This window comes from Nematolebias whitei, chromosome 7, assembly GCF_014905685.2.
Source record: "Nematolebias whitei isolate Nwh7 chromosome 7, NemWhi1, whole genome shotgun sequence".
NCBI classification, from domain to species: domain Eukaryota; kingdom Metazoa; phylum Chordata; class Actinopteri; order Cyprinodontiformes; family Rivulidae; genus Nematolebias; species Nematolebias whitei.
In genome coordinates, this window is record NC_056504.1 from 7,673,135 (window position 1) to 7,698,654 (window position 25,520).

Sequence of the window (25,520 nt, forward strand, 5' to 3'; positions counted from 1 at the left end):
ATAAGCTCCAGTTCATTGTTTTTTTTTTTATTCCAATGAGTTGAATTGTACACAAGTATTTGTAGTGTGAGTACTTTTAATTCAAGGAAACAAGTGGCATTGTTAAAACTTTGATTTAGCCATCATAATCAGGCTTCCAAATGCTTCTGGGCTACCGTGCAAATTACAAACTTTGTTTGGCTGCAATCCAAATTTCAAAGGAACGAAAACAAAGGAAGTTTAAGTTTTTTAAACAAGAAAAAAGTATTCTACTGAGCAAACACGTTCCTGTTAATCAAACATTTATTGCAGTAATTTATTGAAAATATTGAGCTTTCGGTAGCTTGGAGGTCAGTGCAGTCGTCTCATAATCCTGAGGCTACAGGTTTGATCACAGAAGACATCCAGAGTCAAACAATTGGTTAATCTTTTATACGAGTTGGCTCGCTGTGAAGGGAGCAGCTGAAAAAACCCAACAATGTTTAGCTTCTAGAAGAAGAACGAGAGAAAAATAATAATTTGAGAAAGTTTGGTGAAGAAAAAAGTTAACAGGTGTTTTTAAATCTGTCTGACGTGCACACAGAGAGTAAATCTATGGCTCCTGCAGGAAGGGCGCAGCTACTGTCTTCATCTGTTCATATTTGCCTTCAGGCGGATCTGAACTCTCTGAACTTCACAACAGAGAGAACATTGATATCAATCTTAATATTTCATGACAAACTATGAATGCATGAAAACTGAGATCAACCGCCTTGAAGAAGGGATTCTAGGGAGGCCACTGGAAGGTCGTCTCCAGAGTGGACTGAGTTGACGTCACGTTGAAAACCCAACAGACTGCAGGCGTTTGTGTAAACACCCCTCGAGTCAAAGGTTAATACATTGTTGAACTCTGTAAGGCATCACCGAGGAGGCTGAGAGTGAAACGTGTGGTTCAGCTCCTCAAAAGAACAACTCAAAAGAGCGCAGCAGATATAAATATCCAATGTCATTTATAAGTTAAAAAAAAGTTATTAAAAAGGAAAAAATTAATTACATACAACCAAATCCTGTTTGTACATACCTTATTTTCTTATTTATCAAAATTAACCAGTTACTGTATTTTTTGTTTTAAAGTAACAAAAAGTCAAACCTAATAAGGCTTTTTTTAATCAGTTTATTTCCTGATGTTGGTTTATGGTTTCGTTGTATTGACTGGACTGATTTTAATTTATTTTTATTTTATAATTTCACTTCTATATATTTTATTCATTCAAGAAATCCAACACAAGTAAACGAGCTAATGAATGCCAAATCTAACTATACATATTAAAATAAAAACATTAGTTTAACCAAGCTAAAACGAATCCAACTCAGCTCTAGTAAAACATTTAATAAGCTTTGAAACATGATCATTTAAAACATTACGGTACAGCAACACGTTTGCTTCATTATGAAAGAAAACCAAATGAACGTGAACTTCTCCCCCCACGTCAGTCCTCCAACAAGTAGGCCTGTCACGATCATACATTTTGCTGGGCGATTGTCTCAGAAATTATTGCAATAAACGATAATAGTTTGAAATTTGACAATAATTAGTAATTATTGTCAAACAAAGTTTTTTTTTCCAAGGTCGGCGTGTTAGCTTAGCTGCTTTTAACCATCCAAAAACGTGATTTTGGATGGTTAAAATGGATTTTAAAAAGAAAAGAGACAAGGAGGGGTCAGTGAAGAGCACTGGAGTTGAGCTTTGTGTCATCCAGTGTCTTCAGTAGAAAGAGACATGAAGAAACGATGAAGCCGATAAATGAAAATGAGGTTGATCATTTTCATTTATCATGAGATTAACTGATTTATTGTTTATTGCGACAGTCCTGCCAACACGTTGTTTTTAATTACTGAGAGTACATCATATACACTTGGATTCTGCATCAATGTCACAGTTTTTTGTCTTGTGACAGCAGCACCAGCAGCAAGGAGACAAAGTTTCTTACTCTAAGTAGTTGTACAATAAAAGATGGCTGGACAACTGAGTGCATAACAGGACGTTTACTGCTTTTTGAGTCAGTGGTTATGAGGTTTGCATTGTTCATTTCAAAAGTGTAAACGTACAAATCCAAACTAGAAACTGTCAGGACCAATAGAGAAAAAGAAGCTAGTATAAAATGTGCTAACGTGATTATTTTTTGCCAATTTACTCTTGTAGATTTTGTCTTTAATTAATAAAAAAATAAATAAGTATGTAGCAACTTTTAGTTACATTAAGGAATAAAAATGCAGCATGGTAACGTTTAAGTCATAAAGAGCAGGTAATAAACAGAAACAACAGTTATAGTACCTATAGCTAGCTTAGTTACAATATATCAATACATCACACTTTAACGCACGTGCGACACAACTTGCAGCCAAAGGAATGTTAAAAATTAAAAACTCTTACTGTGACCGAGAACAAGCTGCCCACTACGTCCAAGTCACCGACTGTGAGGTTTCTAACCTGTCAGAGAGAGGATGGGTGAAGCACTGGGTCTTTGTCCCTTAAGTACAGTCCAGATGTTTCGGGGCTCCCTCTCAGCTGGCTGCTCCTTCCCCGCCCACTCCTCGGCAAAGAGAACAGCCAATCAGAGGCCGCCTCAGCATCCTGGCCCCGCCCCCTCCGGCCCAGTCGCCAGGGTTACAAAACAGGCGTGCTGCTGGGGATGTGATCCAACCTCCCATCCTGTGTGCCTCCCTCGTGAGTTCACTTGGAAACAATTTTCTAATGTGGCTCTTCTTGTTTTATGCTGCCATTAAAGCACATACCAACGTTTAGATCGAGATCTTTAAAAACCGTTGTTTTAAATTAGTTGATTTTTACAAGTTTTTGCTATAGTAAAAAAAAAAAAAAGTTACTTTTTTAAGTCAATTTAGTGTTTTTGAAGCCAAACTGCCCTCATCCCATAGTTTCATCATAGCTCGTTTGTATGAGTTCAGATCAACAATAACATAATAAGGTGTTCATCAGTAAACAACCACGTCTATTAATCAAATTCACGAGTATCTTTCGTAACCTGAACTTCTAAGAAACAACTCGAGGTGACAAGAAGCAGCTGTGAAAAAAAAAAAAGATGGTATACAAATAAAACCAGTAACTCAATGATCATTGCGTCTGATGATGAAGAACAAGTTTTTTTCAGTTTGACATGAAACTTTTAGAGATGGAACTGGAACGCTGAACTAGAAAAATGGTAAATAAATGAAGTAACTTTGTAGTATTTTAGCCTCTATTGAGTAAAATAAAGATGGAATTAGGGCAAAAAATAATACTGTGGTTTGATTCATTCCCTTGTTGGGCTCCTGCTATTGTAATCCTGCTCTGCTTTGGGACTCCACCATGTGGACAGATTATGCAGCAAAGACTGACTCCCGATTGTAGCAAACTAATGATAAAATAGACAAAACTCTATACAAACCTTTAAATAAAATACTGTGTATTGATGTATTTTAATATTTTATTGCAAAAAATATGCACGAGACACGAACCTCCATTACAGTTCAGCAACAACAAACCAGAAGCTGCGGCAAGTAATTAATCTGTCTGACGTTATTTTAAATATATATATATTAAACCAACTATTTCTTAAACATTGATGTGACGTTTACAGACAAATAAAAAACCCACTGGTTTCTAAAAAGAAAGATGCTTGAAGTGAACATTCTGAAAAAAGCTACATTTAGTGAAACTGTCTGTTCAAACAGAAAAAAAAAAAAAGTGATTTTATAAAGACAGTTGCTTGTACTGTTTGAGGACATATATTGAAATAAATATGGGATCAGAACGTTCAACGGTAAGATCTTTGGCTAAATTTTACCATAGCAAAATTTAAAACTTTAACAAATTTAAACACATTTGAGGTGCTATTATAGAAAACATCTTCACCTGCTTCTTCCGTTCTGGGTCACGGGGGTCACTGGTGCCCATATCCAACAGTCACTGTGTGAGTCGGGGGACACCCTGGACAGGTCTCCAGTCCATCACAGGGACACATAGAGACAAACAACCATTCACTCTCTCACTCACACCTAGAGACAATTTAGAGTTACCAATCAGCCTAACATGCATGTTTTGGTCTGTGGGAGGAAACCTTTGTTGGGGCTTTAATCCACCCTCCATCATGTATCGGCTTAATGTTTACAGCTTCAATAGTTGTGAACAAAGGCAAGAGGATTTTATTCAATCATAACCATTTATTTAGGAATGCACAAAATATAGTCAGTAACATACACTTTCATTTTACAAATTTTAGCAACATAACTCTGGATGTTCTTTTAATAAAATATACACTGTACCATATCAATGGATGTGCTTTGAAGAGCAGCTTTGAGCTGATTTAACACCAGTACAACAGGACGCGGAGTCACACCAAAGTTCATTTCATCTTGATATTTGGCATCTGATTGTGCAGAAGTAAAGCACAACTTTTGTTCTTTGTTCTTCAAACCTAACTGGACAGGGCTGCAAATATGAATTAGTTCAAGCTCAGACCAGATGTTAGATGACAAAACATGATGGGCACGTACTCCGAAAAACTCGTTTCTTGTTGGTAAATCACCACAGGTGAAGCCATACAGAGTGCAGCCCCATTAGAACAAGCTCAGAGCATTATCAAGATACGAGAAATATACAGTACACAGAACACTTTGGCAGCAAAGTTCAGAACAGCACAAAGGAAAAAATTAATTTCTGCCTAAATAAAATAGGCACAAAAAAAGTCACACCAGCAGCATGTTGATGCGAGTAAAGCCAGAAAGATTTACATGGCAGAAGGTAATTTTGTTGACAATTAAATGCAGAGTCACAACAAAATAACATGGCACTCGTTAATATTACAGCATATTATCTGTCAGAACATATCATCAATGAATGCACTGTTACGCAACTCTGTGTGGTGCTATTCATACTTAGATTTGCAGAGAAATATATATATTTTTTGAGTAAACTCAGTGGTTTATCCTCAGTATTTTGATTAACCAAGATAAGTCAGCCTGTGAAACAAAAGAGACAAGTTCAAAGACCACCTATATGCGAACCAATTACAAAATAAAAGGCAGAAAAATATGAATAACCAGAAAACAAGTTATATCATTTTAGGCACTCAGAATAGATATTTGATTGTGTTCACACAGATTACAATGTAAATGTGCTGTGGTGAAAACTCTGTGCTCTCTTCTAACCTACATCGTCTTTACTTTGATCCCTGCAGAGATGCTGAATTACAAGATGAAAAGTCAATGGAAAACAACAAACTATTAGTTCAAATGCTCTCGTTTAAAAACCATCAAAAGTGATGCACAGCTTCATGATAACTTCATGAAAACAGCTTAATGTTGTCACTCCCATGAAAAAATATTGTCCTGGAAGCAAACTTCAATTTGAAAAGCAAAAGGAAAAAAACAGGATGTGAAACCATAATGTGTTTCTGTAAAATCATGTATAAACTTAAAATATAACTGGTCAACGTGTACAGAGTTTATATATATTCTTGCTGTAAGAAAAGTCCATGACTCGAGCTGAAGGAACCATCAAAGTGCCACGAAGTTGATTTATTCTGGTCCCAGTTTGGCGATCAGTTCGTCGCAGATCTTAGTGAGCTCTTCGATTTCTTGATTCTGCGAGAAACAGACAAAAATAAATAAATAAATAAACAGAGGTAATACTGACCTATCTGCACTGGATATTTTTCTGAGGTTTGAGGTTAGTTTCCATCGTTTTCAATTTAATGTAAATCTGGTCTTAGAAACTGAAACACTGCCCCCTAGTGTTGAGTTGCAGCAGCTTCAGCAGATGTGCAGTTACTATAATTTAAGCATTTACAAATGGTTTCACCACTAGAATCATCATCAGAATTCATTTAAAGTTTATTACTGCAAAGAGGGAAGTAAAATATTTTATACTTGTTCAAGTACAAGAGCTAAACACATTAGAACATATGTTTCTTCTTCCAAAGCGAGTCATCCTCCTCCATCTCACTCTGTCTTCTACGTCCTCTGTCCTTACTCCAACTACCTCCATGCATCCATAGCTCTCCTCTTTGTCCTTCCTCTTTATATTGTTCCTGGTAGCTGCATTTCTAACATCCTTCTACCAATACGTGTGTCTGATTTTACTGGATTTTGATGCTTGGAGTTGGTGGAAATCTGAATTGTTGACAAATTGTGGAGAAAGTGCCGAGCTTGGCAGCACTCAGGCTACGTGCGAACTATATGTGGTGCTGTATCAAGATGAGCAGGCTGATCCTTATCAGGACTGTGGAACTTTCTGGCGGTGTCCACGAACGATTGGAAGGAATAAATCTTGGAGAAGCTGTAGGCTCGACTTGGCGTGTTCGGAGTCGCCATGTGAGAATGTACTAGCGAGACTGTTAAGGCAGACACGGAAATTTACGAGTTCAGCCTGACCCAAACAATGTTGATATCTGAATCTGGACCTGGCTTTGGAAGGCGGTCAATCTCAATTTTCTCCTTGGATGTTATGGAAACAAAGACGCTCTGTCCCCCTCCCTTCCCCAAGGTCGTGGACCTGTGGCAGAGCTAAACTGAGCTGGCTGATAAACAAACACCTCTTATCAGGACTATGGCTGGGGGGAGGGGGCACTCTGAACTGTGCTATGCTACGACCTTCTCTCAAACTCAATGCCTCCAGTGGCATCCCTCGCCTCCCCTGGTGCAGCAACGTAGGAGATGCGAAGGCACTACCCCCTACCCACTCCACACACATATGTATTATGTCTATTTATGTTGCTTTGGTAGGTTTTTAATGCCTCAAACCGTGCCCTGTCAAGAACACGGTGTGAGAGATCTTTTTTTTATACCTCTCTCCTTATGTTTTCTTTCCTTTATCTTATCTAAGCAACAGGGGCAGCACATCTTGGAAGCTGCAGCCCCCTGTACACTTCTGTCCATCTGTAGGATGGCTGTACGGAAAGTAATGCTGTTGTACTTCACTGTGCAAGGACAGTAAAAAGCATCCTGATTCTGATCCACCAAGTCAAACTAAACAAGCAGCAGCAAGAATCAACAAGTTTTGTGGGAAGTGGTTAAAGGTCCTAACATTAGAGGAATGGTGCCGTCATTAATCAAATGAAACAAAAACCACAAATTGCAACAGATGTTTGATTTGTTTCCTGTTATAGTTCCCACATTCCACAGTTCATTTGATGTGAATGCAGCAGTGTTGAAACACGCTTTATCTAACTTCAAAAACCAAAAAGGTGAAACCACAAAGTTACTGAAAGGGATTTACTGTCGAGAATCTTTTAGCAGCTCTGTCTTATGAACATGGTTAAACAGAGTGGACGGATCATAATCCTTTTTGAGGCATCTTTACCTTCTGAAGAACAGCTCTTTCCAACGACTCCACCTTCATTTGCTCCTTCCTCAGGCTTGCATTCAGAGCGACACTCTCAGCGTTGGCCTTGGCACGAACCTGAGCTATCTCCTCATTAGCTCTGTTAGAGAGGAAGTGAAGAAGCCAATAGACACTAAATGAGATTCTGTCAAGACCAGACAAACAAGCTGTGAGTTAGGACTTAAATGACCGAATCACATAAACTGAATCTTACTTGTCCAGTTTCTCCTCAGCGTGAATTTTTAGCGTTTGATATCGTTGCTCCTCCTGCTTGATGCGCATCAAGTAGTCCTGGGCACACTTCTTCAGCACCTCCTCATTCTGTACAGATTTAGAGCATGTCAAAAGAGCAGGCCAAGCACATAAATCTGTACATCAGAGCATCATACTGACCTTCTTGAAGCCCTCCAAGACTCCCTTCATGTTCTCATACCTCCTGAAGAGATCAGCGAAGGAGCGCTCCACTGAGTTGAGATCAGCTACGGCCTGATCCCTCTCTAGAGTCAGCTGCATGACAGACTTACTGCAGGAAAGACTCTTCTGCTGCTGCGTATCCTCTGCAGACAAATGAATGAACATAAGCTCAGCATGCCTACTACAAATTAAAAATGGACGAGACAAAACTAACATTTATACAAGAACTTAAAAATAAATGTTAGCAATCAAGTTTAGATTTTCTTGTTTGCATGATTTTAGCCATAGACTTTTTAGGGAATGGAGCAGCATAGTGTCAGGAAAATATAAACTACAGGATTTTTCTTCTAGGCTACACACGCGTTTGAGTTTCTGAGTTCAGTATCCGGACCTCAGTTTGATCACTTTTTACTTCCTGAAGACCAGAGTGCAGGTAAAGGTCATACTGTGGGTCAAACAGCTCATCCATCCATCCATCATCTTTACCCGCTTTTTCTTTTTGGGGTTGTGGGGGTCACTGGTGCCCATATCCAGCAGTCACTGTGCGAGAGGCGAGGGACACACTGGACATGTCTCCAGTCCATCACAGAGACACAAGAAGACAAACAACCATTCACGCTCTCACTCACACCTAGGGACAATTTAGAGTTACCAATCAGCCTAACATGCATGTTTTTGGTCTGTGGGAGGAAACAGGTGTACCCGGAGAAAACCCACGCATGCACGGAGAGAACATGCAAACTCCACCCAGAAGGCCCCTGGACCGGGGTTTGAACCAGGGACCTGCTCGCTGAGAGGCAGCAGCTCTACCAGTTGTGCCACCGTGCTGCCTACGTATCCAATAAACTGGCCTAATTATTCTTTATTACTTCATAATAAGATACTTTATGAATTGTTTCCACAATTAAAAAGAAAACTCACATAAGCCTGTACATTTAATTGTTTGAATTTTTATAAAATTGGTTAAAAATGTATTTTTTTCTTCTTTAAATAAATCCAGTCTTTTCTTTTGCCCTAAAATACAAACATAAATATTAATAATAACGTGATTGTATTTTTTCTCATAATATCACACCTACTGGCTGAAAAAGCCCCCTCCAACTGGCTTAAAGTGGGCCATGGACAATCACTGTTTTAGCAGGTTTTGCGGCTCCATAAACATTTTATTTAGTGTGCAAAGGGGCAGAAATGTCTCTTTTGATCATAAAGGTTGCAGATCCCTGCTTTAAAGAAACACACCGAGGAGGCAGGATGAGCTACAAAGATGAACAAACCACCAGGTGGCAGTCACTTACCAATCATCTGTGCCACTGTTTTCTCATATTCTGCAACAATCTTCCTGTAGAACACATAACACTTGTTAAATTACCTGTAGATTTTTTTTAATTACTTATATTTTTATATGTTTTAATTCTAATATTCTGTAAATATATGGAAATTGTTAGAAAAGCACAGGAGTCATACCTCATTTCCATAACCTCCACTCTGCTCTCCTCAAATTTTCTCTTCCACTCATTAACCTCAATCTCTTTAGCGATAATCTGTTTTATGAAGATAGGAAAGCAGGATTAAAAATGTATCTAAACAAACACAAATAAACTTGTTAAAGTGTAAGTTCTTGTTTCAGTGTATGAAGGAGTGACGGACCTCCTCTCTGATCAAGGTGAGCACTGCGGCCTTGTCCATCTCACTCAGAGGAACGTCCTCCTGAGACAAAGCTGCTGACTCAGGAGTCTCACAGCTGCTCAGTTTCACTGCTTGGTGCACAAAACTCTCCCGCTGTGGAGAACAACGCATAGTTAGCCGATACAGAAACACCGCTAATATTCATGCAGTGAAAAGATGCTACACATAAATAATCCCTCTGGTCATTTCATTCATACCAGACGTGTTTAATTTAAAGGCTCGTGGAAGTAGGCTTATTTGTGGTATTGTACTTTTAGAAGAAGAATAGACTGAAACACAAGCAACCAAAATTATTGTACAGGAGTCCCTCGCTACTTCGCAGTTCGTTTATCACTGACTCGCTCTATTGAGGTTTTTCAAAATAAGATTGGGCATGACACAATTGGCTGATTGATGGATGAGCTGCACGATCGGCATGAATTTTTTTCTTTAAAATAAATTATTTAAAATTATTTAGCACCTGCTGCACCTGTGTGCAGCCCACAGCTGCAGAACAAGCTTCTTCCTGCAGCATGTTATATCTCCGTAGTGGAGAAATGGGCGTGGCCAAGAGCGCTGGCAGGTGACAGAGTGCAATATATATATATATATATATATATATATATATATATATATACTGTATATACTAAAATAAACTACTACTTACTACTTGTACTACTATTCCTACTTCACGGTTTTTCAATTATCACGGGGCTTCAGGGTACGGATCATTTGCGATAAACGAGAGACTAATGTACTCCAATTAATAAATAAATAAATAAATAATAAACTGGCCTTAATATGACTAGTTTACCTTCTAGAAAAAGAAAAACAAACAGTTGATACCAAAGAAAGCCGTATTGTTAAATTATTCATGTTGAACCTTACTGTCTCAGCTTTCAAGGTTTCCTTCTCCTCCAGGTGATCTGCAATGATCTCAGGACCTTTGAAGAAATAAAGCACACAATTTAATGACAAGTAACTGTGGATGTTATTAATCACCCTAAAGTAAAGTTGCTGCTGTAAATTAAAAACTCAAATTTTACTTGTAATGACATTAATGCATACACTGTCATGCATTCATTGGACTGGTCTGACGCATGCTTTATTCAACCTTTATTTAAACAGGTTACTTTACAAAGACATACAGTGTGTGGGAACTTTTTTTTCCCATAATGTAGTATTTCTAACTTTATTAAATTGTGTCCAGTATCTTTTTTTACTCTGCATACATGCTTCATTTTTCTTATTCATAAACTTTGACTTGTTTTTGTAGTTTAAGCCTCAAAAACTCAACAACATAGCTGCAGAAAAACTACTGTAATGTATTTATTTTTAAAATTATTTTCTGCATGACACTTTCCCATTGATTAACAATGACTGTAACTCACAGTGGACTCCTCTCTAAAGGTACAAAGTAATTTCTGTGTAAGTATTACTTACTGTCTACAACAGGTATTTCATTGGATGGTTGTTTTTTCACTGGTTTCATCTCACATTTGAGCTCCTCTCTCCCCTCCTGGCTGTCTGTTGTCTGACCATTCATGCCAGTGGAGGCCAGCTTCTCCTCGTCAGTGGCGTGATGAACTCGCTGAGTGATCTCCGGGGTCTGGGCCACCACTTCATCCTCGCCCTGGAAGTGTGAAACAAGTAATGACCTCTGTTTTAAAGATTTACTGGTCACACATAATTACACCTGCTTATAAAAACCTGTTCTCAGTGCATAAAACGCACAGGATGAAAGAGCCGGCAGGCGTAGTTTAAACAAGATCCAGACTTCATTTAATTTGAAACAACTGTGTTGAACAAAACAAATTCTGAAGAAATCTTGAAGGGTGCTAATGCAGCCTGAAAAACAAACATTCAACTGTCTTTTGTAAAGCAAATAGTTACTTTAAGACTTACTTTTGACTCAATCTAAGTGGACAAAATACTGATATTTTGATGTATGCATGTACATATCTACAAGATATGTAAATAAACACCCAGATTAAAAGAAACATTAAAGCTGCTGCCTTAGGGTCACCGTGGTAACCAAACGCCTGTATCTGTCACTCCTGTCTCTTACAGCGTTCTTTATGTAACAGGTAGACAGAAAAATTGACATGAAATTTGACATGAAAACAGACCGGAGGCAATGTGTTCAACATAATGGTACTTCCTCCAGTTATTTAACAGTCAACAACGGTGTACCACAAGGCTCAGCCTTAGGAGCCACCCTCTTTACAATCTACATAGGTAATGTTGGTAAAAACATCCCTAATGCATCCATACATTTCTATGCTGATGACACAGTTGTTTATTGTCGAGCTAAAACTGTTGCTAAGGCTTTCCAGCTTTTGAAATCTGCATTCAACATCATCCAGACACAGATTTGTTCCACCTCAAACTTGTCCTAAATGCCGACAAAACCAAAGGGATGCTTTTTTCAAATAGGAAGTTGGTCCCAGCAGTTCTTCCTCTGATTTCATCCTCAAACGATGTCCCAATTGAGTTTGTTGATTCCTATAAATATTTGGGTATCTTGGTCGACTCTCATCTCTCTTTTAAGCTCCAAGTGGAAAACTTGATAAAGAAACTGAAAGTTAAACTGGGTTTCTTTTTCAGAAACAGATCCTGTCTAACCCTGAATGCTAGAAAACACCTTGTGTCTGTGACTTTCCTTCCCTCCATTGATTACGGAGACATTATTTACATGAATGCTCCTACAAGAACCTGCAGATGTTGGATGCTGTCTATCATGGTGCACTAAGATTCATAACTGGCTGTGATTATCGTACCCACCACTGCACCCAGTATTCACTGGTTAACTGGACATCATTAACTTCACGCAGACTCTCTCACTGGTACATTTTCATCTTTAAATCTTTTCTTGGTCTGCTGCCTTCATACATCTCCTCCTACATGTCTCTGCGTGAGTGTAGCTACAGCGTGCGCTCTCAGGACATTATTACCTGCAGTGTTCCCTCAGTGAGGACTGAACTAGGCAAAAGGCCTTCTCCTACTCCGCTCCTGTTTCCTGGAATATCTTACAAAAAGATCTGAAGCTCTCGACCTTGACCTCTCTAAGTGGCTTTAAGAATCTGTTGGACTCCAGACATGTTCCTGTTTTTAGTTTTCTACATTCACCTTAGAATCTAGCTGTTTTTGTTACTTTTCTTTGTTTTAGCCATCCTATTTGTAAAAAAAATAATAATAATTGTATGACTTTTTATAACTGTTTATTGTTGTTGCTGTTGTCCATTGTTGTCATCATTCTTTGTTAAAATCAGGTCTCTCTTGTAAATGAGACCTCGAGGCTCGATGAGACTAACCTGTATAAATAAAGGTTGAATGAAAAGTCGCTAATCAAAGATTATGTCAAACGTGTAAGAACGATGAGCAAATAATAATTAAGATGCTTCAGTTCTCTTGCACTGGCGCCCTTTATTTTAACAGCACTGTAATGCAGAAAGCACCATGATGTCAGCTATATTGTGATTTTTTTTATATTTATCTCCAGTGAATTACAAAAGTGATATTGTTGAGGACACACAGACTAATATCTGACTGCAGAGTGATTTGATTAGTCAGGGATTTGTCACTGAGCTAAGACTGTACTGCAGAGACAGAAATGTTGCTGATGCCACGGTCAGCTTGTGTGACTGTGTGTGTGTTTGTGTGCGTGCGAGCGCAAGAGTGTGCTGAAGCCATTGGACTGGACAGCTGCTGAATAATGTACACTGCAGTGTCACGAAGATAAATCAGGGTCACCCGAGTGCTAAAATTACCTGATTGCACACATCAAGCACCAAGGACTCGCTTTCATCATATTTCTGTACTTTACAGGAGTTCCTGCAAAAACAAACACATGAAAATAAGAAAAGTCAGAAAAATCTGTGCTCTTTAAAAAAATAATATAATTGCACCTCTACCACCAAAAAGCAAGCTTTTATGTGCACTGTTGAATAGTCTGACATCAAATGAGGTTAAATGACGCAGTAATATAATTCTGCACCATGTTTTAAAAGATCACAAGATGGAGCAAATTAAAGAGCTGGTTTACGGAGGAATGGTCTTCCATCGCTGATACATGCATCGTCAACTGTCTAGCTCTAATGCAGCACGTGCCTGGCGAGAGTACAACAAGAAGTATGCATGGAAGAAATGAAGATTGGGTAGTGAGAGTACTTACAACAGAAAACAGAGAAACTTGACTTGCTCAGATGTCCTGAGGTCGAGAAAAGTGGACGAACAAAAGCAGAGGTTTGAGTTGCGTGACACAGAACAGGAGGAAAGATGGAGGATGAAGGGAATAAAGCAAGAAGGATGTTGATAAGGGAAAAGGGAACAACAAAAAGAGCCAAAAGACAAAGAGAGAGGGTGTGAGTGATTAAAGATGTCAGCACGTTAGTTACTGAGCAAATAGGTTCAAGTTTGATCATCTACTGCAGCTGTAAGCAACATTTATTTATATTTCCGTTTAGGGTTTAATGACGCTTTAAGGGTTTGTTCTGCCTTTAAGATGTTATTTGACGTTTCTAACTATTTGCCAACTATGACAAAGTTACACATTAAACAATGAGTAAAAATGCTGATAATTTTATAGCTTCTAAACATGAAACTAGACTCTTACGTGGTTGTCTTCTCTTTGTTTTTTTTCAGCATCTGCTTTGTTTTCTTCTCTCCGGGGGTCTGTCTTGCTTTCGGTTTGCCTTCATTTTTTAATTTAGTCTCAGGTTGAGATACGCTGCAGGATGAGTCCTCGTTGCTCAGGGACTTTGATGATTTAAAAGGGTCTACGGAGTCATCAAAATGTTCTGGGTCGAAGCTGTACGAGCCCTTAGGGAGCACAGGAGAGCTGCTCATCGTGTTGTTGCTGCCAAATGGATTGAAGTTTGGATCATCCCACCTGCTGGGTTCAAAGTTGTACGTTCCAGCTTTAGGGATGGGTACATCATCCAGGTTCAGAGGAGCAGAGGAGTCTGTTGGTACTGGTTCTGAAACAGGATCTGATGCAGACTGGGGAGGGAAATTTGGCTCAGGGTGTGGTTCTGATGGTGGTTCTGGTTCAGGTTTGAAGGAAGTCTCTGATTCTTTTGCCTTCTGCTTCTTTGCCACAAGTTTGCTGCTCGTCCTTTTCCCTCCTAACTTCTTAGGAGGTGGCTTTTTGACAACGCCGTCCTCCAGACCAAACTCCAGCACCACAGGCTTTGACTCTGAAGTTGACTCTACTGATTCAGAATCTGCTTGTGCTGTTGAGTCATCCTCAGAGGCGGGTAATGAGCTGCCAATTGGCTCAAGCCTGGGGAGGGAGCTCAGACCACATGGTGGGGGAGAGTTCTGTATTTTGGATCCACCGCAGGTGAAGGGGTTAAAGCTATCGTTCAGCTGGTCAGGGTCAAAGTTGTAAGTAGCCTTGAGAACAGGAAGCTCTTGCTCCTCATCCGTTTGAGGAAGATGGTTCACTTTGTCTTTAATTTTCAGAGATGAAGGCTTGGCCTTAATAGTTTTAGTCTTTAGTGTAGGACTGTCAAGGCTGGGGAGGGCACCCTGCTGTTCCTCTGGATCAACCAAACGCTTCTCCTCTGGGAGCTCTGAGGCAGATGAGGTGGCTGGTTCACTGCTTGGTATTACACTTGGCTCTGGAACAGAGACTGGACCTGGAGCTGGAGCCAGCTCTGTGCTTGGATCTGCAGTATGGATGTGGTTTGTGTCTACGGACGGCTCAGAGAGGGAACCTGTGCACTGAGCCACCTCCTTCCGTAAGGACAAATCAGAAACGGGCAAAACGTCCAAATCTTCTTGAGCCTCCTCTGTCTGGTCTTCAACCAGATTCTGAACTTTAATTTCAATTGGATTATCCGTGGGGTCTACAGGTTCATCCTGACCCATGGTGCTGCTCAGGGAAATATCCGGATCCCTGACAGGCACGGTCACAATCAGGTTCTCCTCCAGCTCCAACACTGAAAAACAACAACATCATTCACAAACCTGCAAAATATAAACATTTATGTTAGTGTCAAATGTCCTCCAGCCCATCTAAACTCACACGCAGCTGATATCTGATTGGTTCACCGAAAGCAGGTTAGTCACCAACCAACTGTTCCAGTTCCTGCTGTTGCCATGGTGATGTCTTACTACCAAGGCCATGACTTTTAAATGATGAGGTAATGAATCAGAAAATACCAAACAAAGGCAGCCATGATTTATCTTGTGTTTTGTCTTGCAGACAGCAAACAGAGCTGCTGCCATGGTGCAATTATGAGCTGGAGGGAACGTTTTGACACAACGGCATATTTTAGCGCACCTGTCATACTCGCAGCAATCATGTGTGTTGCTTAGAGACCACCAGGCCCCGTCCTTTCTACCAGTTTCACTCTGCGGTGATTCAAGGTCTATTTACACACTTGTTGCACTTGTGCAGCTCCTGTCAGGTCTTCGCTAACTGATGCTGAAAGAGTTGTTTGAAGCTAGAACAAACGTCAAATCCCTTTTCAAATTTCACTTTTGGAAAATGTTGATGGAGCCGTTTTACAGGAAGGATTTTGTTTCTGCAAAAAACTCAAACTGCCCTCACGTGCAAAGTACAACTTCTAACAAAGTTCCTAAAAACGTGCACTGACATGCTTTTTGTTTATCCTCTCCCCTCGCAGTGACCTCCGTCAGTGGCCACTACAAAGCAGCGCCGACCGACGCTTTTGTTCAACCTGCTGGATTCCAGAGCAAATGTTGTTCCCACACTCCTTTGCTACAAGCTCCTCCTCCTCGGGATTCAAACGGCAGTGTCAACGCATCAGATGAGATCGCACACCCAAAACCCACCAAAACCTCCACTCAGCTCACATACCAAGCATGCAGAACATATTTTGCAGCCTGCTCAGGTTAGATAAGCTACTTTAATAAAGCACTGCAATTGATTTATGGTTAAAAAATGGATACGAGTTCTTATTCAAAGCTGAAATGCTCGACAGGCCTTTAGGGACATTCACAACCCTCCTGCTGTCCTTGGGTCAAAATGACCCCAGAGGCCTCACTTTTAAGACGGTCATTTTGACCCAAGGGCAGCAGGAGGGTTAAGACTATCAAGCAGCCAATGAATCCATCATTTCAGCTCCCTCACAGAACGGATCCACCGATAATCACGTCAGATGTAATGGATTAACATAAAAGATAACTCCACTGACACGTTTTCTTCTTGTGTTGACGATAAAATAATCCAATCAGATTACAACATCTGAAGCTGCATCAAAAGACTCTCGTTTCCATGGCAACTATGAAATGGAAAACTGATCTTGAACATGTGTTGATTTTTATATATGGAGTCTTCAAATTGTTAATAAGAACCTCGAACTTCTCTGATGTGTTGCAGAGTCTTGAACGGTCTCTCGGCGTTTGGATTTTTTTTTAAACGTCTCCCTGCAGCGGCCTCGCTCGCTCACCTGTTTTGTCTGCATCGGTGTTGTTATTCTCCAGCTCTCCGGGGACAGTCGGAGGGGCGCGGACGGGAGTTACTGCCTCGGGAGTGTCAAAATGACCCTCTGAGTCCGAACTGCAGGACATTCAAAACAAAAGAAAGGAAATCGTTACATAAGGAGGAGTGATCGGATTACAAAGACCGAGTCAGGGACGGTGGACACACTTTATCACACGGTTCAGTTCTGAAAACAAGTGCCAGCTCAAAATCTACTTACAGCTTTAAAATTAACAAAGTCATCCCCACTGACTTACTGTTCAGTAATCAGACAGCACTTTTGTGTTAATGCAAACACAGATTTAATCTGTTTTAACTGCCCAATATGAAATAAACTTTACAATATTTTTTACGTATAACTGATTATGTTCATCAAATTATATTTTAGTTGAATTGTCAGTAATTTTATTCGAATCAGATTAAATAAAAAAACGTCTCCTCGTTTATTAACGGGCATTTTAGTTGAAATGCTAAAAAGTGAGTTATGCAGTTGCAAGAACTTTAAATTATTAATTTAAACAATAGTTTTCTGACAACTTAATACATTTTAACAATGACAGAATATTTCTTCTCAACTTCTTATTAGTTTGTTGTGCAAAAAATTGTAAAATAACAACAAAATAAATATGCAAGGATGTTGTATTGTATGATCTCTTCTTGGTCTGCTGCCTTCATACATCTTCTCCTACATGTCTCTGCGTGGGTGCAGCTACAGCGTGCGCTCTCAGGACATTATTACCTGCAGCGTTCCCTCAGTGAGGACTGAACTTCCCAAAAGGACCTTCTCCTACTCTGCTCCTGTTTCCTGGAATATCTTACAAAAAACATCTGAAGCTCTCTACCTTGACCTCTCTAAGTGTCTTTAAACATCTGTTAAAAACCAATGCAGACACGTTCCTGTTTTTAGTTTACATCGCCTTATAATATAACTGTTTTTGTTACATTTTTTAATACCATTTTTTTAATTTGTTCTTCTCAATTTGTATGCACCCTTTATGATTGTCTACTGTTGTCATCACTCTTTGTTCTTGTAAATGAGTCCCAGAGGCTCAATGGGATTAACCTGTATAAAAGAAAGTTGAATGAAGTTTATCAGATAAAAGGGATGCAATGACATGAAAGCATCACATTTTATAAATTTGTACTCACACAGAAGTTAAGTAAAAGTACTACATCGCATCCCTGCTTAAAAATAACCATGTTTCTGCTATGATCCTTAATCACAAAAAGAGTGGTGTTAGCTCATGTTGTCATAGTTTTAGTTTCCCCAAAAACCCCAAATTGTCTAGTTTTAAAGCAGGAAGTTAAAGACTCGAGTCAAATTTTAGTGTTGACATGGAAAGTTTTAGCTGAACTGAAGAACTAATATCAAACACCAAATCATTTGGGTTAAAATGTGCAAACAGGACTTGGATGTGTGGCTTTCTATATTGCACCTAATTCACCCAAAGTGTGTTTTGTTAACATCTGTGTCGTTTTCGTGCAGCTTGGAAACTTCTCAGAGCCAGAAGAAACAAGATGAAGTCAAACTTACAGAGGAAGAGGAAGTAGATGTAGGACAGCCTCCTGTTTCCGGTTACATTCTAAGAACAATGAAGCTTTAAATACACGCTTCATTTTATACATCTGTATACGCGTTCAAAGCTCATCTAAAAGTGCAACTTTACAGCCGCTATATCCAAATCGATCTGTTTGAGCTAATCACTTTCGAAAACCAAGACAGTCCAGATCAATATATTGATGACGGACACTGATACGGTATCTGTGAGTGTGAGCGTGTGGAGGGTTCAAACGAAATCAGCAAACAACTTGTGTTTGTGTCAAAGTGGAACAGAGGCCAAGATAAGGCCGATGAGAGGAGCAGACAGAAAGGTCTGAGTGACTCAAGAGTGTCATGTTTGTGTTGTCACTGGAAACTGTCTGAATTTGAGCACGTGTTAGAAATCAGGAGGTGCTGACGAAGTGAACAAGAACAAAATCATAACAGCTTCAGAAACACGATGACACATATTGATCCGTCGGCTTCATCGTTCATCCTGAAAGGTACATGTAATAAAGACACAGCTTGTAGTCTCAGGGCTCCAGCACATAACTTGCCTGCAGCTTTGAGATCTATCTTCCTCTTCTCTCTTTCCATATTGCTCCCTTTCCTCGCTGGCCTCCTGCTCCTCTTCATCCTCCTCTCCTTCTGCTCCTCGCACCGCCGTCCACGTCCATTTGGCCCATGACACTGGTGACAGCCAAGACATCGCTCCTTGAGATCTTCAACCTTCTGTTGACTCACCAGAAGCCGAGGACTGGCGCTTTCCTGCGAGACTCTAGCTCAGATTTCCACCCTGCCAGCACCTCACCTCCTTCCATCAGCTCTCAGCTTCACAGGGGAGGAAGGAGGCATCTCCTTCTTACTGAACACTCTGTTCCTTGGTGAGTGGAGCAGTTTTCTCCGTCCTCCCTTCTGCTTTTTCCAGTCGGGCTGACTCTCCCCTCCGTGGCAGAATACCTCAGCTCTGATCAGCTGGTTTCTCCAATGCTCTGCTCTCTCCTCCTCTGAGCCCCCTCCACCTCAGACCAGATCACAGACAGAGGAGCGAGTTGTGGGGGAGGAGAAGAGTCTGAATCTCCAAAACCGACTGCAGCTTCTCTTCGCTCTGCTAAACGACTTCCCCTGTGGTTGGAGGATGGTATGTTCCTGTCAGATCGCTCTTCCACTTTGACTGAGCCACAAAACAAACACGCACAGGGAGGAGGAGGAGGAGGAGCTGAACTGTTGGGGCTCCATGTTGTATAGTCCAGAGAGAGAGAGAGAGGTTAGGAATGTGGGACTGGATCTTAAAGACTATTCACCCCCCACCCCCAAGGCTGTTCAACAGTAAACTGTTTTCTCCTATCCAGTATCATACGGGCATGTCTGACCAGGGGAACCGGTTCTGTTGAGTCACCTCAGGAGAACCACCTGACTGGATTCAATTGTCCCAGATCAGACACAGAACCACTGATGATAATTAGTTAAAAATAGCTCCTAGTGATATTTACACATTGCACGTGTTCTGAACAATTTTCATTCAACCTTTATTTAAACAGGTTAGCCCCACTGAGCCATTGAGAGACCTGAAGAATAAACCGTGTGGAAGCACAAACATCACTTTTTTAAAACTTCCTGATGAAAGTTTGATGTCAAATGATGTTACAAACATCCATTAAAAACACTTTTTCAAATGCCAAGAAATAGCATCATTAAACACACAACTCATTTTTAATTGTTTTGGAAGTCATCTATAATAGAAATTATAAATATTTGTAAATTGCATGAACCGTATTTTCATTATGAACATATATTGAGTTTACAAAAAATAAGTTTCATGTTTTTCATTTGACCACAAATTCCTTTAAAAATGTGCCCCACCCCAAAAATAAATAAATAAATAAACAAACATTTCAAATTTCAGACCAACTTTGAATGGAGCAACAAAACACTGGAAAAACAAGACGTCTGCACTGATCTGCACAAATAATGTGACAAAAAAAAAAATCTTAATGTACAAAATGTGATTTATTTATTCATAAGACTGAGCTGAACACAGCTCCTCAGACTGAAGAAGTCTTTTGGATGAAAGACGAAACATTTTTAGAATTTTTTTTAATCTTTTGAACCCGTCCAGAGGACCAGACTTAACTTTTTTGTATTTTTCTACCTGGATTATTGAGCATGCATCAGGATAATACTGTAAAATGTGATATATTGATCCATAACAGGGAATGTCACAATCCATCAAAACTAACAAAACTAACGTGTGTGTGTATTTTATCAGCCTGATGTTCAAATCAGAACTTTGGTAATCATATCAGGGAGTACAACATGCTTTTTAGCGAGCGCAGTGGTGCAGTAGTTAAAGAAGGCAAGCCTGTGATTAAGAGGTCATTGGTTAAAATCCCCTAACATCAAAAATTTGGGGTGGGAAAGGTAGCATGCCCACCTTGCTCAAGGGCAATGCCCCCAGCTAATCTCCAAGCACCTTTAATAGCAGCCCTCTGTTCTGCAAAGTGGGTGGTTGCCTCAAAAAGGGCATCTGGCACTACAAAAATAAAAAAAATAAAAAACAATTGCCAAATCTCTGAAGAAGAGAGCAGCTAACACAAGAAATTAAAAACAGCATAGATTTATAGTAAACCAACCAGCCTGCTGTCAAATGTTAAAACAAGATAAATGTGAGATTTTGAAGAAAAACACAAAAGTGATCATAACTAAATCACATATTTTTTCAGTTGTTTGGAGACAAAAATCAACCCTGAGCAAAACTTTAAATGATGATTCTGCAGAGTAACAACAGCATCCCAGCAGCTGTCAGCGTGACTTTAGGTGTCTAAACGTAGACTCGTTGTCTGACTGAAAAATGTTGGACTGTATACCTGGATTACTGAGCATGGACTTTTGCCCCTTTTCCACTGTCACGGCGCGGGTCGGATATTTCCGGCTTGACGCGCGTTTGAGGTCTTTCCACTATTCCTGGGACCGGCTCGCCTCCCTAAATTCTGGCCCGGCTTCTCAAGGGGTCCAAGTGAGCCGAGCCGTGACGTCAGAAACACTGTCGGTCACTGATTGGTCGGGGGGAGGAGTCTGTGGAGTCTTTCCAAAAAACACGATCCGCCATTTTTTCTCTACGCTTGCCATTAGCGATAACTCGAGGAGCGTATCTTTTAGTATTTTGAAGCTATACAACAACAATATTATCAAAGCCGTGGTCAAATGCAGAAGTGCAGGTGTTGTTGTGCTTGGTGGCCGACGAAAAAAGTCAAAGCGAGCTAGAAGGAGGATTGGAGGGTGGTTTGGACACGGTTACTGCTCTACTTGAATCATAAAGTTGTTCTTCCTTGGGCTTCAGCCGTGTTTGTTGTGCTTCAGCTCTGCAGCGTCAGAACTGGTTGCAGAGCCGCAGATAAAATCTTTCTAAAGTTTCATCAGGGAGCAAAGACACAAAACCTCAACCAGACTCAAAGTTTCCACATTGGACAAGAAGGGTGGAGTTGGGGCTCTGCCCTGTTACACGCTGGTGAAGCTGGAGTGACAGAGATCATTGCACTTAATGACTGTGTGCACTTTTAGATCAAAGACGGGTTCCCAAAGGACGACGTCATGAACTGCTGAGTCCTGAGTTTGTTCATTAAATATTTTGTTTGACCAAAACCACAAATGAAAAATTAAAAAACTTTTAACGATGTGATGATTGCTTTGCTGTTTTTTTTTTAAATAAAATAGTAAAACACCGAGCTCCCTTTTGTTTTCCTTCTCTAAACTTCTAGCCCCTGTGGACCTGTGCCTGTTCTTGTCTAAAACTGGCATCAGTAAACATCAGCGGGCAGAAAGAGGCAGCTGTGTGCGTCCCCTGATAAAAGACCACCCTATTCCTAAAAGCCTGCTCTGCCACCAGCACCACAAACCTCAGAGCTCCTGCCAAAACGTCTGACGCTGCACCAAAATCCAAACATCTCAAAAGAGCTCAGACTTCAGGCACAGTTGGAGGACTCACAAAACTCAGTTTTAAGAAAATAAAGTCTCTGAAGAACACACGAGCCCAACCTGACCTTTGCTTTGATTGTTCCTCAGCTGAATCAAAATGAATCAAATCCTCCTGCTCTAAATGTTCCCGATGATCCGTCACACGTGTTTAGTTTCTGTGTCTGAAATAACGAAGGAATAAAAGGTGACACTGAGGTGGAAACAGTGCAATAAACACTCACTGTAAACAGAGGAGGAGACAATAGGGGAGCTGTGTGATTATGTAACAGGCCTTCCTAAAATAAGTCTAGGTGGTTCTGCCTCGGATATTTACAGCAAACTCACTGATGGAACCAGACATACCGGGAATTAATAGATGTGTATAAAGAATGGGATATAAATGTCCGAGGAAGAAGAGCTGTCAAGAGGAGGAGGAGGGAAGTTTATAAAATCTGATGACAGAAACAGTTATGAGTGAACGAGGAATGAGGGAGAGGAGGGGGACGAAGAACATTTTAGTCTGTGTCAGCAGAAGGAAGTTCTTACTTCTGCCTCCTGAGAGAAACTAATCCGTCATCCTTCAAACAGCAAACACATGGGACGCAGACAAGAACACAGAAATATCTCCTCAATACCCACAAAAAACCACAAGTTATCTCTTCGCGTTCTCCCAGAGTCGAGTTAATTTCATCTCAAATCCAAACTTTTTTTGTTTTGTTTTGACTGCCATGTCATTTTTCACAATTAGATGTGCTTCACTGGCCTCTGGTGGTCAAAGAATGTACTAATACCCAGACAGTGAATATTACAAGAAAAGTTCATGAAAACTTCTTGTGATCACAAAAAAGGAGGGACTGAGAAGATTAAGTTAATATGGAAACCAGACCTTTTAGCATTTTACTGTATTCTATGACTTGAACTTAATGATATTTAAAAGAAAATGTTTTTACTTCTACTCAGATTTTGTTACTATACAGACCTGCAAACTTTGACATGTGAGTTCAAACTAGGATATAGCAATATATCAAAAAGCCATTGTCATCACAGTATCAGAGAGCGTTAAATATGTTAAATAAACCGAAGGTGATGCTGTTTTCTAATGGGAGATTTGAAAGTAAGGATCTTCCAGTCATTAGCTGAAGGTCTGAAAATTGAAAAAGTATCACAGTATAAATATTTTGTATTAAAAAAAAAATGATCATTGTCTTTTACTTCCTACATTCAACAGCTGGTGAAGAAGCTGAGATTGAAATTGGGATTTTATTTGAGGATCAGATCCTGTCTATCTATTGAGGCTAGAAAGCGACTGGTTGATGCTACTTTTATGTCTGTACTGGACTATGGTGACATTTTATACAAGCATGCTTCTATTAAATGTCTTTATTCGCTGCTGTTTATCATGGAATTTTAAGATTTATAACAGGTTTAAAAGGTTTTATACATCATTGCACATTATACAAACAGGTTGGATGGACGTCCTTCATTTGCAACTGGGTTAGATTTCTTAATAAACAGACCTGTCAGTGAGGATCCACAACTTTTCCTCCTCCACTATAACCCTCAGCACTGGCTCTCCTCAGGGATGTGTGCTGAGCCCCCTCCTATTCACTCTGCTCACATATGATTGTGCACCTACCCATCCAGGCTGTCACATTGTAAAGTTTGCAGATGATACAGCGGTGGTGGGATGCATCACAAACAATGATGATCCTACAGGCAGGAGGTGCAACACCTGGTGAGCTGGTACAAAGTGAATAGCCTTCACATCAAAGTGAAGAAGACAAAAGAGATGATTGTGGACTTAAGAAGAAACAAACCCCCCCTGAAAATAAGAGGATCTGCGGTGGAAGTGGTCTCCAGCTACAAGTACTTGGGTGTACACATGAATGACAACCTCAGCTGGAGCAACAACACCACCAGCCTGATCAAGAAAGCTCATCAGAGACTCTACTTCCTCAGACGGCTGAGGCGAGCTGGTCTGGGAAGCTCAGTCCTCACCTCCTTCTACAGGTGTGCAGTGGAGAGCATCCTGTGCTCGAGCATCAATGTGTGGCATGGAGGCTGCACAGCTGCAGAAAGAAAAGCTTTGCAGAGAGTGGTGAAGGCTGCACAGAAATCTGTTGGAGTCAGTCTCCCCACCATCACAGACATCTACACCTCCAGATGCAGGAAGAGGGCCACCTGCATCATGAAGGACCCCACCCACCCAGCACACACACTTTTTGCCCCACTCCCCTCAGGAAGGAGGTTAAGGAGCATTAAGTGTAGAACCACTAGACTGAGGAACAGCTTCTACCCTGAGGCTGTTAGACTCATGAATCTCTGACTAGAATAATCACTGTGAAAGGCCATATCATGTTGCTGCTGATCTGTTTCATGTTGCTGCTGATCTGTTTCAATGTTGGTGTGTTCATGCGTGCACATCTGCTCACAGACTCATGTTCATGTTTGTGGTGATGTTCAATGTTTTATGTTATGAGTGCTTAGTGTATATTTAGTTGATGTTTTTCTTGGTTCATGTCTTAGATGTTATTACTGTTTTTCTTACACATTTTATTGTTGGATGTAACTGGGACCCTGTGTACATAATTTCGCTCCACCACATGTACCACATGAGGTGCGAATGACAATAAAGAAACTCTGACTCTGACTCTGATTAGGACTTCTTCCTTAGTATTTGTTGACCTTTATAAAGAGAAAGTCCACCGGAGGATACTCTCTTTGTTGTGAGAACTTATTTGGGGAGAACTTATTGGGGATTGGTGGCGCAGAGGTTAGAGAAAATGGACCTGTCATCGGAAGATCGCCAGTTCAACACCCAGTACCGACAACATCAAAAATGTGGGTGGGGTAGGTGAAGCACCCACACCTGCCCCCACCCTCATTTGCCCCACTCTGGGCCCATGAGCAATGCCCTTAACCCCATCTGCTCCCTAAACAAGTCTCTCTTGAAAATGAGTTCTTGTGGCTCAATGAGGCTACCTGTATAAATAAAGGGTAAATAAAAATAAAAATAAACTTTTGATGCCTAAAGTCCGAACTGAACTTGGAAAGAAATTTTTTCAGTTTTCTGCTCCATCTTCAAGGCACCAGTTGCAGAAATACATTAACCTAAAGGCGCTGCTGTCACTAAATGTTTTTAAGGCTGTTCTGAT

General features: G+C 40.3%; 1 protein-coding gene across 1 annotated transcript; it reads right to left on the reverse strand.

The window, feature by feature from the left end:
• Positions 1-5,014: 5,014 nt before the first annotated feature.
• tacc1 (transforming, acidic coiled-coil containing protein 1) lies at positions 5,015-19,464 on the reverse strand. The gene is made up of 13 exons (XM_037678593.1): positions 18,969-19,464; positions 16,840-16,949; positions 14,034-15,363; positions 13,189-13,252; positions 10,862-11,051; positions 10,307-10,362; positions 9,401-9,532; positions 9,218-9,294; positions 9,049-9,092; positions 7,733-7,896; positions 7,554-7,660; positions 7,319-7,439; positions 5,015-5,601 (listed from the first exon to the last, which is right to left on the reverse strand). The coding sequence occupies exons 1-13, from the start codon at positions 19,118-19,120 to the stop codon at positions 5,536-5,538; spliced, it is 2,613 nt and encodes an 870-aa protein (XP_037534521.1). The 5' UTR covers positions 19,121-19,464; the 3' UTR covers positions 5,015-5,535.
• Positions 19,465-25,520: the final 6,056 nt, after the last annotated feature.

Bases quoted from the DNA above. Each gene is read 5' to 3' on its own strand.
- tacc1 (XM_037678593.1), bottom strand. From the start codon at position 19,120: ATGTCTTGGCTGTCACCAGTGTCATGGGCCAAATGGACGTGGACGGCG. The intron at 10,363-10,861 runs GTAAGTAATACT...ATTTCTTCAAAG, and splicing joins TGAAATACCTGTTGTAGACA to GTCCTGAGATCATTGCAGAT. The intron at 7,440-7,553 runs GTAAGATTCAGT...CCTCTCTAACAG, and splicing joins GCTGAGGAGAAACTGGACAA to AGCTAATGAGGAGATAGCTC.